General features: G+C 42.5%; 1 protein-coding gene across 2 annotated transcripts in view; it reads right to left on the bottom strand.

Moving 5' to 3' along the window:
- Window positions 1-1,841: 1,841 nt before the first annotated feature.
- YEATS2 (YEATS domain containing 2) overlaps window positions 1,842-12,628 on the bottom strand; it is a 62,410-nt gene continuing 51,623 nt past the window's right edge. Inside the window, exons 24-28 of one of the 2 annotated variants that reach the window (XM_056564596.1) lie at window positions 7,554-7,755; window positions 6,675-6,898; window positions 2,889-2,963; window positions 2,734-2,807; window positions 1,842-2,147 (exon numbers count right to left, since the gene is read on the bottom strand). In XM_056564596.1, the coding sequence (XP_056420571.1) occupies window positions 2,024-2,147; window positions 2,734-2,807; window positions 2,889-2,963; window positions 6,675-6,898; window positions 7,554-7,755 (699 nt within the window). In that variant the 3' untranslated portion in view covers window positions 1,842-2,023. The remainder of the gene's footprint in view (window positions 2,148-2,733; window positions 2,808-2,888; window positions 2,964-6,674; window positions 6,899-7,553; window positions 7,756-12,628) is intronic. The other variant, XM_056564595.1, reaches the window with a different exon arrangement.

Raw genomic sequence — 12,628 nt, 5'->3', positions numbered from 1 at the left:
AGCGTGCCAAGTCCGGAGGGTTCGATGCAGCGCAATAAGTACAGGGAGCTGCCGCAAAACCCTGAGACAGAACAGACAGGTGAGACTACCATTGGGAGTCCAGACCCCATTAAAGATCGGGCCAAGGACCCCTTAAATTGCCCCGTGGAGGAACGGCATATCTTTAAACGACAAGCACCAGTCCACAAGTAACTGCGCTAAAAGACACCAAGGGAGAATATTAACCCTTTAAGTCCTGACACAGGCCTTGCTGGAAGGGAGGGGGGGGGGGGGTACATACTCACCTGCATACTCCATCTTCATATACTCACCTAGACTGCTTCAACCAGCTTATGGCCACGCTGCATCATATCAGGCTGTTAGCGGGGCGAGCAGGGGCAGTGGGGGACCCAGACCCAGGGTTCAACCTCCAGGAACTGGTCGTTGGCGATAAGGGGTTGACGGTCTATACTCTTATTTTCCATGCCCCCTTGTCGCATATGGGGGAACAGGTAGCGCCATGCTGCTCAACCCCCACCTGAAAAAGGTAAATAAAAGGGAGATAGAAAACTAAACAGCCCTTACTAGAAAATCATTTTTAAAAAAAGGCCAGATCTGGAGAGCTCCCAGACAGACCTGTGTCTTGCCTCCTACTGACACTAGCTAAAACTGATTACCTCACTTCCAGTGGGCAGGAATAGCCTGCCAGGGAGGAGTAGACTTTTTTTTCCTAGTGTCAGCGCCTCCTAGTGGCAAGAGCATATACCCCATCAGTATGTGTCCCCAATGAAGAGCGGCCGAGAAAGGATTATTACCATTAAATACAAGACCCTATTTGTGGCACGATCAGTCCTAATTTCCAAATCTATGCCAAAATGTCACAATTTCTGCCAGGGTATGCAAATGTTAGAGCATAAATGTAAATTCATAGCACAATTTTTTTTTTTGTACTTTTCCCTAAAAAGTAAAATGCAATTATACAGGTCATGAGAGAGAAAGCACAGCCTCTTTGAATTATATTAACTGAAGAGACAAAAAAGAGAGAGGAGCGCGATCCTAGTGTAATACCATAGTATAAATGAGCAAGGGTTGCAAATAAGTTATGCTCACCGGAGTTGGTTATGTTCAGAGCATAACATCTAGAGCAGCATATTACTGAGCGGCCCAGCAGCCTTGGAGCACCTGATCCTCCAAAAGGCTCAGCAAGCAGAAAAGGATTATAGTAGTTTAAGAAAAAATTCTCCAAACGTGCTATCACCATCCATTATACCTTTGATGCTGAAATAAAGAAAACCTTTTATGGGAGAAGCGCCACGTTTGGAGAATTTTTTCTTTAACTACTATAATCCATCTTTGAATTATATGGCTTTGAGTATTAATACATAAAATAAACACATCTGGTCCTTAGATCCTATAAGTAGGTAAACAAACACACAACCAATTCCACCATTTTATTATTTATTTAACAAATATGAAGCCAAAATGGAAAAGCCATGTGTGAAAAACTAAGAGTAACCCAAGTATCAAAGAGGGTGTACTTTCTTCCTCTCATGACTGTATTTACCATTTTTCCATTATGATTACCAGGAACAATTTTACAATTAGAGATGAGCGAACTTCCAGTAATTCGATTCGTCATGAACTTCTCAGCTCGGCAGTTGCTGACTTTAGCCTGCATAAATTAGTTCAGCTTTCACCTGAAAGCTGAACTCATTTATGCAGGCTAAAGTCCGCAAACGCCGAGAAGTTCGTAACAAATCGAATTACTGTAAGTACGCTCATCTCTGATTACAATGTTTGAGCCACAGTTGGCGTTCCTGAAAAACACCCATATTAAAGATATGGGAACCCCAGTCCGTAATGACAGTAGTCAGGAAAGGTACCAGAAAAGTTAGTTTATTATTTTACCTCTTGAATAGATGCGCTCAGATATATACATACGGAAATGGGAGTTGTAGACCATTATGTTGTGTAGCACAAAACAAAAAAAATAAGAACATACACCTCTACCTTACAAAAATATTGCTTGTTGTTGGGTTATATTCTATTTTAATGGTACACTGTCATCCACATGTAAAGCCCCCAAGTGCCTGTTTGTAAGGAAGTCAAATAAAGGAATATTACAAATTGCTTGATGAACGTTGGCGACGCTGATCTCCCTTGGGGCTCTGTTCACAAAAAAGAAACAAAAGAAAAAATTAGAGCAATAAACAAAGTTTTTTTCTGTTTGGTTACGTACAATGTTTAGTGCTTTGGTAAAACAAAGGCCTTGTTCACACCTGGAGTCGGCCTGTTTGTTGTTGAAAGGACCAAATCATCTCAGCGATCTGGTTTTGCCTATAGTAACCACAGTTCAGCTTTCAATTCTACCCCAGCCTATAAAGATATGAATGTTGAGCTTTGATGTTTTTTTATGGGCAAAACCAGACACATTTTTGTCCTAAGACAGACTGATAAAACTGGGCCATGGACGATAATAGGGAACACACATTCCCGCATGGCTTGCGTAATTTAACCAGTCAAAATAGCAGTACCACAGGCCATAGCAGACTGCACTTTCCTATAAGATGAGCCACTGTGCCAAATATGCCCCCCCCCCTCCCCCCATATTGTGGCTGGCATTACCACTGTACGGCTCCCATCACATACTTCCAATACCATTGACGTGATAAGACTAAATAAAATGTGGCTTCTGATGACTGACTTTTTTCATAACATTATACAGAGGGTTCTTGTCTATACATAGAAATTTACCGTTTACGAGAGGTCATCTGATAGGCCACAGCTAAAGCGTCTCGTAGCACGTCACTGGCAAACTGCTCTGTTGCCTAGTGAAAACAAAAATAATGAATGGAAAAACAAACAAACATTTAAACCACATGAAAATAAAACTATGAAATAAAATGTACCTTTAAAATCATTTCTTCTACCGGAGAGGCATACACATTTTTGTGTACTTCCACTGGCTGTAATGAAACGCCAATCTATAAATTAAAGGAATTAAATGTTTTATCATTAATTGATAACATTGACACACTGTATTTAGCATCAAAGGACAACTTGTATAAAGAGACCAGGCTTGTGTTCAGGGTCAGCCCCACATTTCAGCTCCTTCATGGAGTCATGTATAAACATAGGCTACTGTACATTATATATCAGAGATTAAACATCAATCATAATTCTGATAATCTTTCTGGGTACTGTAGTCCTCCCATTCCCCGTATTACTCTGGATGCCCGTCTTTGAACCCTCTCCAGATCCACTATATATTTCTTATACACTGGTGCCCAGTATTATACACAGTATTCCATGTGTGGTCTGACTAGTGATTTGTACAGTGGTAGAATTATTTCCTTGTTGTGAGCATATTTTCCCCTTTTAATGCATCCCATGATTTTACTTTCCTTGGTAGCAGCTGCCTGACACTTGTCAATACTGTTAAAGTTTACTTTCAACTAATTATTTTACCATGTCAGTCATCCCCAGTATTTTTCTATAAAATACATATTACCAGCCTGGATTTTTCCTCCCCATGTGCATAACCTTACATTTATCTATTACTTCCCAGCACAAGCCTCCAACCTATCCAGATCCATTTGTAACAGTGCACTGTCCTCTATTGTGTTAACCACTTTACAGGCTTAGTGTCGTCTGCAAAGATTGATACTTTACAATCCCTCTACAAGGTCATTTATAATATACATTAAAAAGATTAGGACCCCGTTCTGAACCCAGTGGTACCCCACTAGTAACAGTCACCCACTTAGGGCCTGTACCATTAATAACCCCCTTCTGTTTTATCACTGAGCCAGTAACTTACCACCTACACACACTTGCACAAGCATTCTTACTGTATTACCTTTTTATGTGGTAAAGTATCAAATGCTTTGGGAAAAAATCTAAATATAACTAAATCAGCCCATCCCAAGGCAGCAGCTCAATGCATGCAGACATGGTAAAGACAGCTTGCTAAAGCTCAATCAGAATGGGAATGAAAAGAGATTTAACCCCTTAATGACAATGGACGTAAATTTACTTCATGGTGACGTGGTACTTAACGCACTATGGCATACATTTACGCGCCGCCATGACTGCGAGCACCGGACCGGCTATCAGCAGCCAGGGACCCGCCGGTAATGGCAGACATCAGCGATCGCGCTGATGTCCGCTATTAACCCCTCAGATGCCGTCATCAATACAGCTCACGGTATCTGCAGCAGTGCGGTACTTTGAATGGATGATCGGATCGCCCGCAGCACTGCTGCGGGGATACGATCATCCAGCATGGCGGCTGGTGGTTCCCTCACCTGGCTCCAGCTGGCTCCCTGGGTCTTCTGCTCTGGTCTGCTCGATCACCGATAACACTGATCAGTGCTATGGTCCTATGCATAGCACTGAACAGTATTAGCAATCAAATGATTGCTATAGATAGTCCCCTATGGAGACTATTAAAGTGTATAAAAAAAAAAAAAAAAGTTAAATAAAACAAGTAAAAAATATTTGAAAAGTCCCCTCCCCCAATAAAAATGTAAAATGTCCGTTTTTCCCATTTTACCCCCCAAAAAGCGTAAAAAAAATACACATATTAGGTATCGCCGCGTGTGTAAAAGTCTGAACTATTAAAATATATTGTTAATTATCCGGTACGGTGAACGGCATAAACGTAAAAAAAATTCACATTTTATTCAAAAAAAAAAATGCCATTTTATTCCAAAAAAAAAAAAAAAAAAGTAAAACCTAAGCAAAAGTGGTACTGATAAAAACTACAGATCATGTACGGAAAAATTTGAAAGTTATAGGTGGTCAAAAGAGGGCTATTTCAAACATACTAATTTTGTTAAAATTGTTTGAGATTTTTTTTAAGCGGTACAATTATAGAAAAGCATATAACTATGGGTATCATTTTAATCGTATTGACCCACAGAATAAGGAAAACATGTAATTTTTACCGAAAAGTGTACGGCGTGAAAACAAAACCTTCCAAAATTTGCTAAATTGCGGTTTTCTTTTCAATTTTCCCTCAAATAATAAAAACGGAAATGCTAAAATAAAATTGGTCTGGTCCTTAAGGCCAAAATGGGCCTGGTCCTTAAGGGGTTAAAGTAACATTAAACGTGGCATGGTTGTTGGTCTCAGGCTGGCTGGCCTGAGTATTCAGAAACTGTTGCTCTACTGTGATTTTCACGCACAAATTTTTCTGGGGTTTAGAGATAACGATCCGAATAAAAAAATATCCAGCCAGTGGCAGTTGTGCAGACAAAAAATTATTGTTGATGTCAGGTAAGAGAAGAATGGGCAGACTGGTTTGAGACGACATAAGGGCAACAGTAACTAAACCACTTGTCGAATCTTGAAGCAGTTGGGCTACAGCAGCAGACTACCACAGCAGGTGCCACTCCTGTCAACTAAGAACAGGAAACGGAGGCTACAACTCACAGAGGGTCACCAGAATTTGACAATGGAAGACTGGAGCTACATTGCCTGGTCTGATGAGTGTCCATTCTAGCTGCAAAATTCAGATAGCTGGGTTTGAATTTGGCATAAATTAATCCATCCTGCTTTGTTCATTCTGGTGGTGGGATAATTGTGTGGGGGACATATGTTTTGCACACTTTTGGCCCCTCGGAACTGTTTGGGCACCAATTAAATGGGACAGCCTACCTGAGTATTGTTGCTGACCATGTCCACCATCCCTTTATGACCACAGTGTACAAATTTTCTGATGGCTATTTGTAGCAGTATAATGCACCATGTCACAAAGTTCACATCATCCCTTGAACATGATAATGGCCTCCACAGTCACCAGCTCTTAAAACAATAGAGTACCTTTTGGATGTGGTGGAACAGGAGAGTCACATCATGGATGTACAGCCAACAAACCTGCAGAAACTGTGTGATGTCCATATGGACCAAAATATCGGAGGAATGTTTCCAGCACCTCGTAGAAAGTATACAACCAAGAATGAAGGCAGGTTTGAAGGCAAAAGGGGGTCCAACTCCATACTAGCAAGTAGAGATGAGGGAACTTACAGTAAATTCGATTCGTCACGAACTTCTTGGCTCGGCAGTTGATTATTTATACTGCATAAATTAGTTCAGCTTTCAGGTGCTCCGGTGGGCTGGAAAAGGTGGATAAAGTCCTAGGAAAGAGTCTCCTAGGAATGTATCCACCTTTTCCAGCCCACGGGAGCACCTGAAAGCTGAACTCATTTATGCAGGATAAATCATCAACTGCCGAGCCGAGAAGTTCGTGACGAATAGAATTTACTGTAAGTTCGCTCATCTCTACTAGCAAGGTGTACCTAATAAAGTGACCATTCAGTGTATATGGTGCATTGATACACTATTAAGATATTGTATTTTTGCGGTATTTTAGTAATAACTTCTCTCCTATACCATCCTATTTATTTTAATCTTCACGTTGGGCTTAGGACTCCCCATCAATGACTCCAAATTCAGAGCCATGAACAATGATCTCTGTGGGCATAAGTGTTACTGGTTGGATAACCCCTTTAATGGCTCATGGAAAGGGAGGGTTCCTGGCATCCAAATGCCCTAATAAAGCATACCCAAACCAGTTGGGAGACAACCCTTTTAGAAGGACAGATGATGGCAACATTAATTTATAATCAGTTAAAACGCAATTTAATATGGAAAAGATATTCAAGCAGTTTCTTAACATCTTAAGTCCTCACCTCTTGCGCTGCGTCTCTTACAAATTCACACGATAGGTTTGGAGTCAAGTAAAATTTGACACCATCTCCCTCTTCATTTTCCTTTTCAATCTGAGGTTTGTGCTCTACCCCTATGCTGAGGATATCAACGTCTTCATCCACTTCTTTCTCTTTTTTGAGAATTTTTTCTAGCTCTTCCACTTTTCTACAAAGTGCTTCAGGTGAGGAATAGGATGAGGGTAATGCTGAAAAATAAAAAGGCAGAAATACTTAAAAAAATAAAACACACAAAACCAAAATGTATTCTTTGAATGTATTCTGCATTGGCACCTCACTGTTGATGTTACAGTTTTGCATAATGTTTATGGATTAGAGATCACATTTAGGGGAAAGGGTGAATGTCTCTAAAGCCTGGGAAATGGACTGCATGATAGCTCCATTATAGAAAAAAAAATTAAAGGGGTATTCCGGCTTTATACATCTTATCCCCTATCCAAAGGATATGATCGCAGGGGTTTTCGGGGCGTGGCGTCCCAGTCTCGGAGGCAGCGCCCAGTACAGAATGCCGAGGGGGCTTCACCGAGATCACGGGGGGTCCCCAGAGATCATACATCTTATCCCCTATCCTTTGAATAGGGGATAAAATGTATAAAGCCGGAATACCCCTTCAATTCAAAATTAAAAACTTCCCAGCGATAAAGATTCCCAGCGATACTGAAGCTATAAACGTCTTAGTTGTAAAAGAGTAATTTACTACATGCTACCATGCCAGCCTGTTGTGCCAATAAAGAGGCATGAGCTGTCTTTGTTCATATTACGACTAAAAAGTGAGGACAACCCCTCTCTCCTCTAGTATCACAATCATACACCCCTGCACCTTGACACAATAGCCTCACTTGCCTGCCTCATTGTCTATACGAGTCAGCACATCTTCAAAGGATTCCCGCTCATCATTGGCATTCTCAGGATCCGGGGGAGTGTAACCGTGATTTCGACACCAATGAACAATTTCCTTGGTCTTTAGCGGAGTGAAATTACTAAATTTTGATTGCTTTTCTATGATTTCTTGTAGCATCTTCTTCATAGAAATTGCCCTTTGCCACTAAATAGATAAATACATTAATAAATAAATATGCATACATACAAAGCATAAACAAATTCTTCAAATGTCCTATTTCCCATCGGATGTCATATTAAAGGAGAACTACGGGATTGAAAAATGTATCCCCTATCCTAAGGATAAGGGATAAGTTTCAGATCGCGGGGGTCCGACCGCTGGGGCCCCCCGCGATCTCCTGTACGGGTCCGCGGCTCTCTCGTTAGAGAGGGCGTGTTGACCACTGCACGAAGCAGCGGCCGACACGCCCCCTCCATACACTGCTATGGGAGAGCTGGAAATTGCTGAAGGCAGCGCTTCGGCTCTCCCATAGCAGTAAATGGAGGGCGCGTGTCAGCCGCCGCCTCGTGCGGTGGTCGACACGCGCTCTCTATGCACAGAGCTCGTAGGGGGCCCCAGCGGTCGGACCCCCCGCGATCTTAAACGTATCCCCTATCCTTAGGATAGGTGATAACATTTTCAATCCCGTAGTTCTCCTTTAAGCACTGCTCGTAAGGGCTCATTTACACCATGTATTATTCCAGTCAGAATATTTTACAAGATATTCGGAATAAAACAGCAAACAAGCGCTCCAATGTGAAGGACTTTAAAAAACATAATAAGAGTCCCCATTAGCAGGATAAAACTCACCAGATGGTGGTGTGCAAAACCAAGAGGCACAATGCTCAGCACGCTTAATTGGACAACTAAGTCTTCACGAGTTCTAATGGTGGTAGTAGTCTTTTCCCTGGCAGACTGCAGCTCAATCCCTTCCTCACAAGACTTGCGAGTAATACAATGCAGGAATGATTTAGTACTGATTTAGTGCAAGGTCAGGAACATAACGAGCTCTATCACAGACCAGGACAGTAGAAGAATTATAAAGGGTCTTTTACACGTGATGCATTTCAGGGATGGTCCATCCCTATCCTCAGACCAGGGACATGCACAGACATTTTGGATGGCAGGGGCTCAAGTATAAAACACTTCACTGTGTGTATTAAACCCTGTACTGTGACATCACTGTGTGTATTATCCCTGTACTGTGACATCATTGTGTGTATTAAACCCTGTACTGTGACATCATTGTGTGTATTAAACCCTGTACTGTGACATCACTGTGTGTATTAAACCCTGTACTGTGACATCACTGTGTGTATTAAACCCTGTACTGTGACATCACTGTGTGTATTAAACCCTGTACTGTGACATCACTGTGTATATTATCCCTGTACTGTGACATCACTGTGTATATTATCCCCTGTACTGTGACATCACTGTGTGTATTATCCCCTGTACTGTGACATCACTGTGTATACTATCCCTGTACTGTGACATCACTGTGTGTATTACCCCTGTACTGTGACATCACTGTGTGTATTACCCCTGTACTGTGACATCACTGTGTGTATTATCCCCTGTACTGTGACATCACTGTGTGTATTATCCCCTGTACTGTGACATCACTGTGTGTATTATCCCCTGTACTGTGACATCACTGTGTGTATTACCCCTGTACTGTGACATCACTGTGTGTATTACCCCTGTACTGTGACATCACTGTGTGTATTACCCCTGTACTGTGACATCACTGTGTGTATTACCCCTGTACTGTGACATCACTGTGTGTATTACCCCTGTACTGTGACATCACTGTGTTTATTACCCCTGTACTGTGACATCACTGTGTATACTATCCCTGTACTGTGACATCACTGTGTGTATTACCCCTGTACTGTGACATCACTGTGTATATTAAACCCTGTACTGTGACATCACTGTGTATACTATCCCTGTACTGTGACATCACTGTGTGTATTACCTCTGTACTGTGACATCACTGTGTATACTATCCCTGTACTGTGACATCACTGTGTATACTATCCCTGTACTGTGACATCACTGTGTATATTATGCCTGTATTGTGACATCACTGTGTATACTATCCCTGTACTGTGACATCACTGTGTATATTATGCCTGTACTGTGACATCACTGTGTATATTATGCCTGTACTGTGACATCACTGTGTATACTATCCCTGTACTGTGACATCACTGTGTATACTATCCCTGTACTGTGACATCACTGTGTGCATTACACCTGTACTGTGACATCACTGTGTGTATTACCCCTGTATTGTGACATCACTGTGTGTATTACCCCTGTACTGTGACATCACTGTGTGTATTAAACCCTGTACTGTGACATCACTGTGTGTATTACCCCTGTACTGTGACATCACTGTATGTATTAAACCCTGTACTGTGACATCACTGTATGTATTAAACCCTGTACTGTGACATCACTGTGTGTATTATCCCTGTACTGTGACATCACTGTGTATACTATCCCTGTACTGTGACATCACTGTGTATACTATCCCTCTACTGTGACATCACTGTGTGTATTATCTCTGTACTGTGACATCACTGTGTATACTATCCCTGTACTGTGACATCACTGTGTATACTATCCCTGTACTGTGACATCACTGTGTGTATTATCCCCTCTACTGTGACACTGTGTGTATTATCCCTGTACTGTGACATCACTGTGTATACTATCCCTGTACTGTGACATCACTGTGTATACTATCCCTGTACTGTGACATCACTGTGTATACTATCCCTGTACTGTGACATCATTGTGTGTATTACCCCTGTACTGTGATGTCACTGTGTGTATTATCCCTGTACTGTGACATCACTGTGTGTATTACCCCTGTACTGTGATGTCACTGTGTGTATTATCCCTGTACTGTGACATCATTGTGTATTATCCCTGTACTGTGATGTCACTATGCATATTAACCCTGTACTGACATCTCCGTGCATATTTACCCTGCACTGTACAGGAATAGTGTGCAAAGTGACAATACAGTACAGGTTTTATTTGCATAGTGACATCACAGTATGGCGTTAATATGCACAGTGACATCCCAGTACATGGATAATACACAGTGATGTCACAGTACAGGCATAATGGGCACAGTGATGTCACATCGTTTGTCAGAAGAGATTAATAAAAAGTGGTACCAATAAAAACTACAGATCATGGAGCAAAAAGTGACCCTCATACAGACTAGTATATACACTGGTCAAAAAAATAAAGGGAACACTTAACACAATGTAATTCCAAGTCACTCACACATCTGTGAAATCACACTGTCCACTCAGGAAGCAACACTGATTGACAATCAATTTCACATGCTGTTGTGCAAATGGAACAGACAACAGGTGGAAATTATAGGCAATTAGCAAGACACCCCAATAAAGGAGTGGTTCTGCAGGTGGTGACCATAAACCACTTCTCAGTTCCTATGCATCCTGGCTGATGTTTTGGTCACTTTTGAATGCTGACGGTGCTTTCACTCTAGTGGTAGTATGAGACTGAGTCTACAACCCACACACGTGGCTCAGGTAGTACAGCTCATCCAGGATGGCACATCAATGCGAGCTGTGGCAAGAAGGTTTGCTGTGTCTGTCAGCGCAGTGTCCAGAGCATGGAGGCGCTACCAGGAGACAGGCCAGTACATCAGGAGACAGGCCAGTACATCAGGAGACGTGGAGGAGGCCGTAGAAGGGCAACAACATAGCAGCAGGACCGCTGCCTCTGCCTTTGTGCAAGGAGGAGCAGGAGAAGCACTGCCAGAGCCCTGCAAAATAACCTCCAGCAGGCCACAAATGAGCATGTGTCCACTCAAATGGTCATAAACAGACTCCATGAGGGTGAGGGCCCGACGTCCACAGGTGGGGGTTGTGCTTGCAGCCCAACACCGTGCAGGATGTTTGGCATTTGCCAGAGAACACCAAGACTGGCAAAGTCACCACTGGCGCCCTTGCTCTTCACAGATGAAAGCAGGTTCACACTGAGCACATGTGACAGACGTGACAGAGTCTGGAGACGCAGTGGAGAATGTTCTGCTGCCTGCAACATCCTCCAGCATGACCGGTTTGGCGGTGGGTCAGTAATGGCGTGGAGTGGTATTTCTTTGGGGGGCTGCACAGCCCTCCATGTGCTTGCCAGAGGTAGCCATTAGGTACCGAGATGAGATCCTCAGAACCCTTGTGAGACCATATGCTGGTACGCTTGGCCCTGGGTTCCTCCTAATGCAAGACAATGCTAAACCTCATGTGGCTGGAGTGTGTCAGCAGTTCCTGCAAGAGGAAGGCATTGATGCTATGGACTGGCCCACCCGTTCCCCAGACCTGAATCCAATTGAGCACATCTGGGACATCATGTCTCGCTCCATCCACCACAGACTGTCCAGGAGTTGGCAGATGCTTTAGTCCAGGTCTGGGAGGACATCCCTCAGGAGACCATCCGCCACCTCATCAGGAGCATGCCCAGGCGTTGTAGGGAGGTCATACGGGCACGTGGAGGCCACACACACTACTGAGCCTCATTTTGACTTGTTTTAAGGACATCAAAGTTGGATCAGCCTGTAGTGTGGTTTTCCCACTTTAATTTTGAGTGTGACTCCATATCCAGACCTCCATGGGTTGATAAATTTGATTTCCATTGATAATTTTTAGTGATTTTGTTGTCAGCACATTCAACTATGTAAAGACGAAAGTATTTCATACGATTAGTTCATTCAGATCTAGGATGGGTCATCTTAGTGTTCCCTTTATTTTTTTGAGCAGTGTGTATATATGTATATACACACACACACACACACACACACGTCATACATTCAGTACACACACGACACATATTACACAGATGCATGTAGCAGACAAGATGTTCACATTACATATGTACACACTTTACATATACACACTACATATAAATATACCATTATTTAAAGCTATCTGGGTGCAGGGAATATTACCGCCTGCAGCTGCTAAGCTGTGTGATTATACCAAGGGCAGGA

This window comes from Hyla sarda, chromosome 3 (genome assembly GCF_029499605.1).
Source record: "Hyla sarda isolate aHylSar1 chromosome 3, aHylSar1.hap1, whole genome shotgun sequence".
Lineage (NCBI taxonomy): Eukaryota > Metazoa > Chordata > Amphibia > Anura > Hylidae > Hyla > Hyla sarda.
The sequence above is the reverse complement of the archived record's forward strand: the minus strand, read 5'-3'. Positions and strand labels throughout refer to the sequence as shown.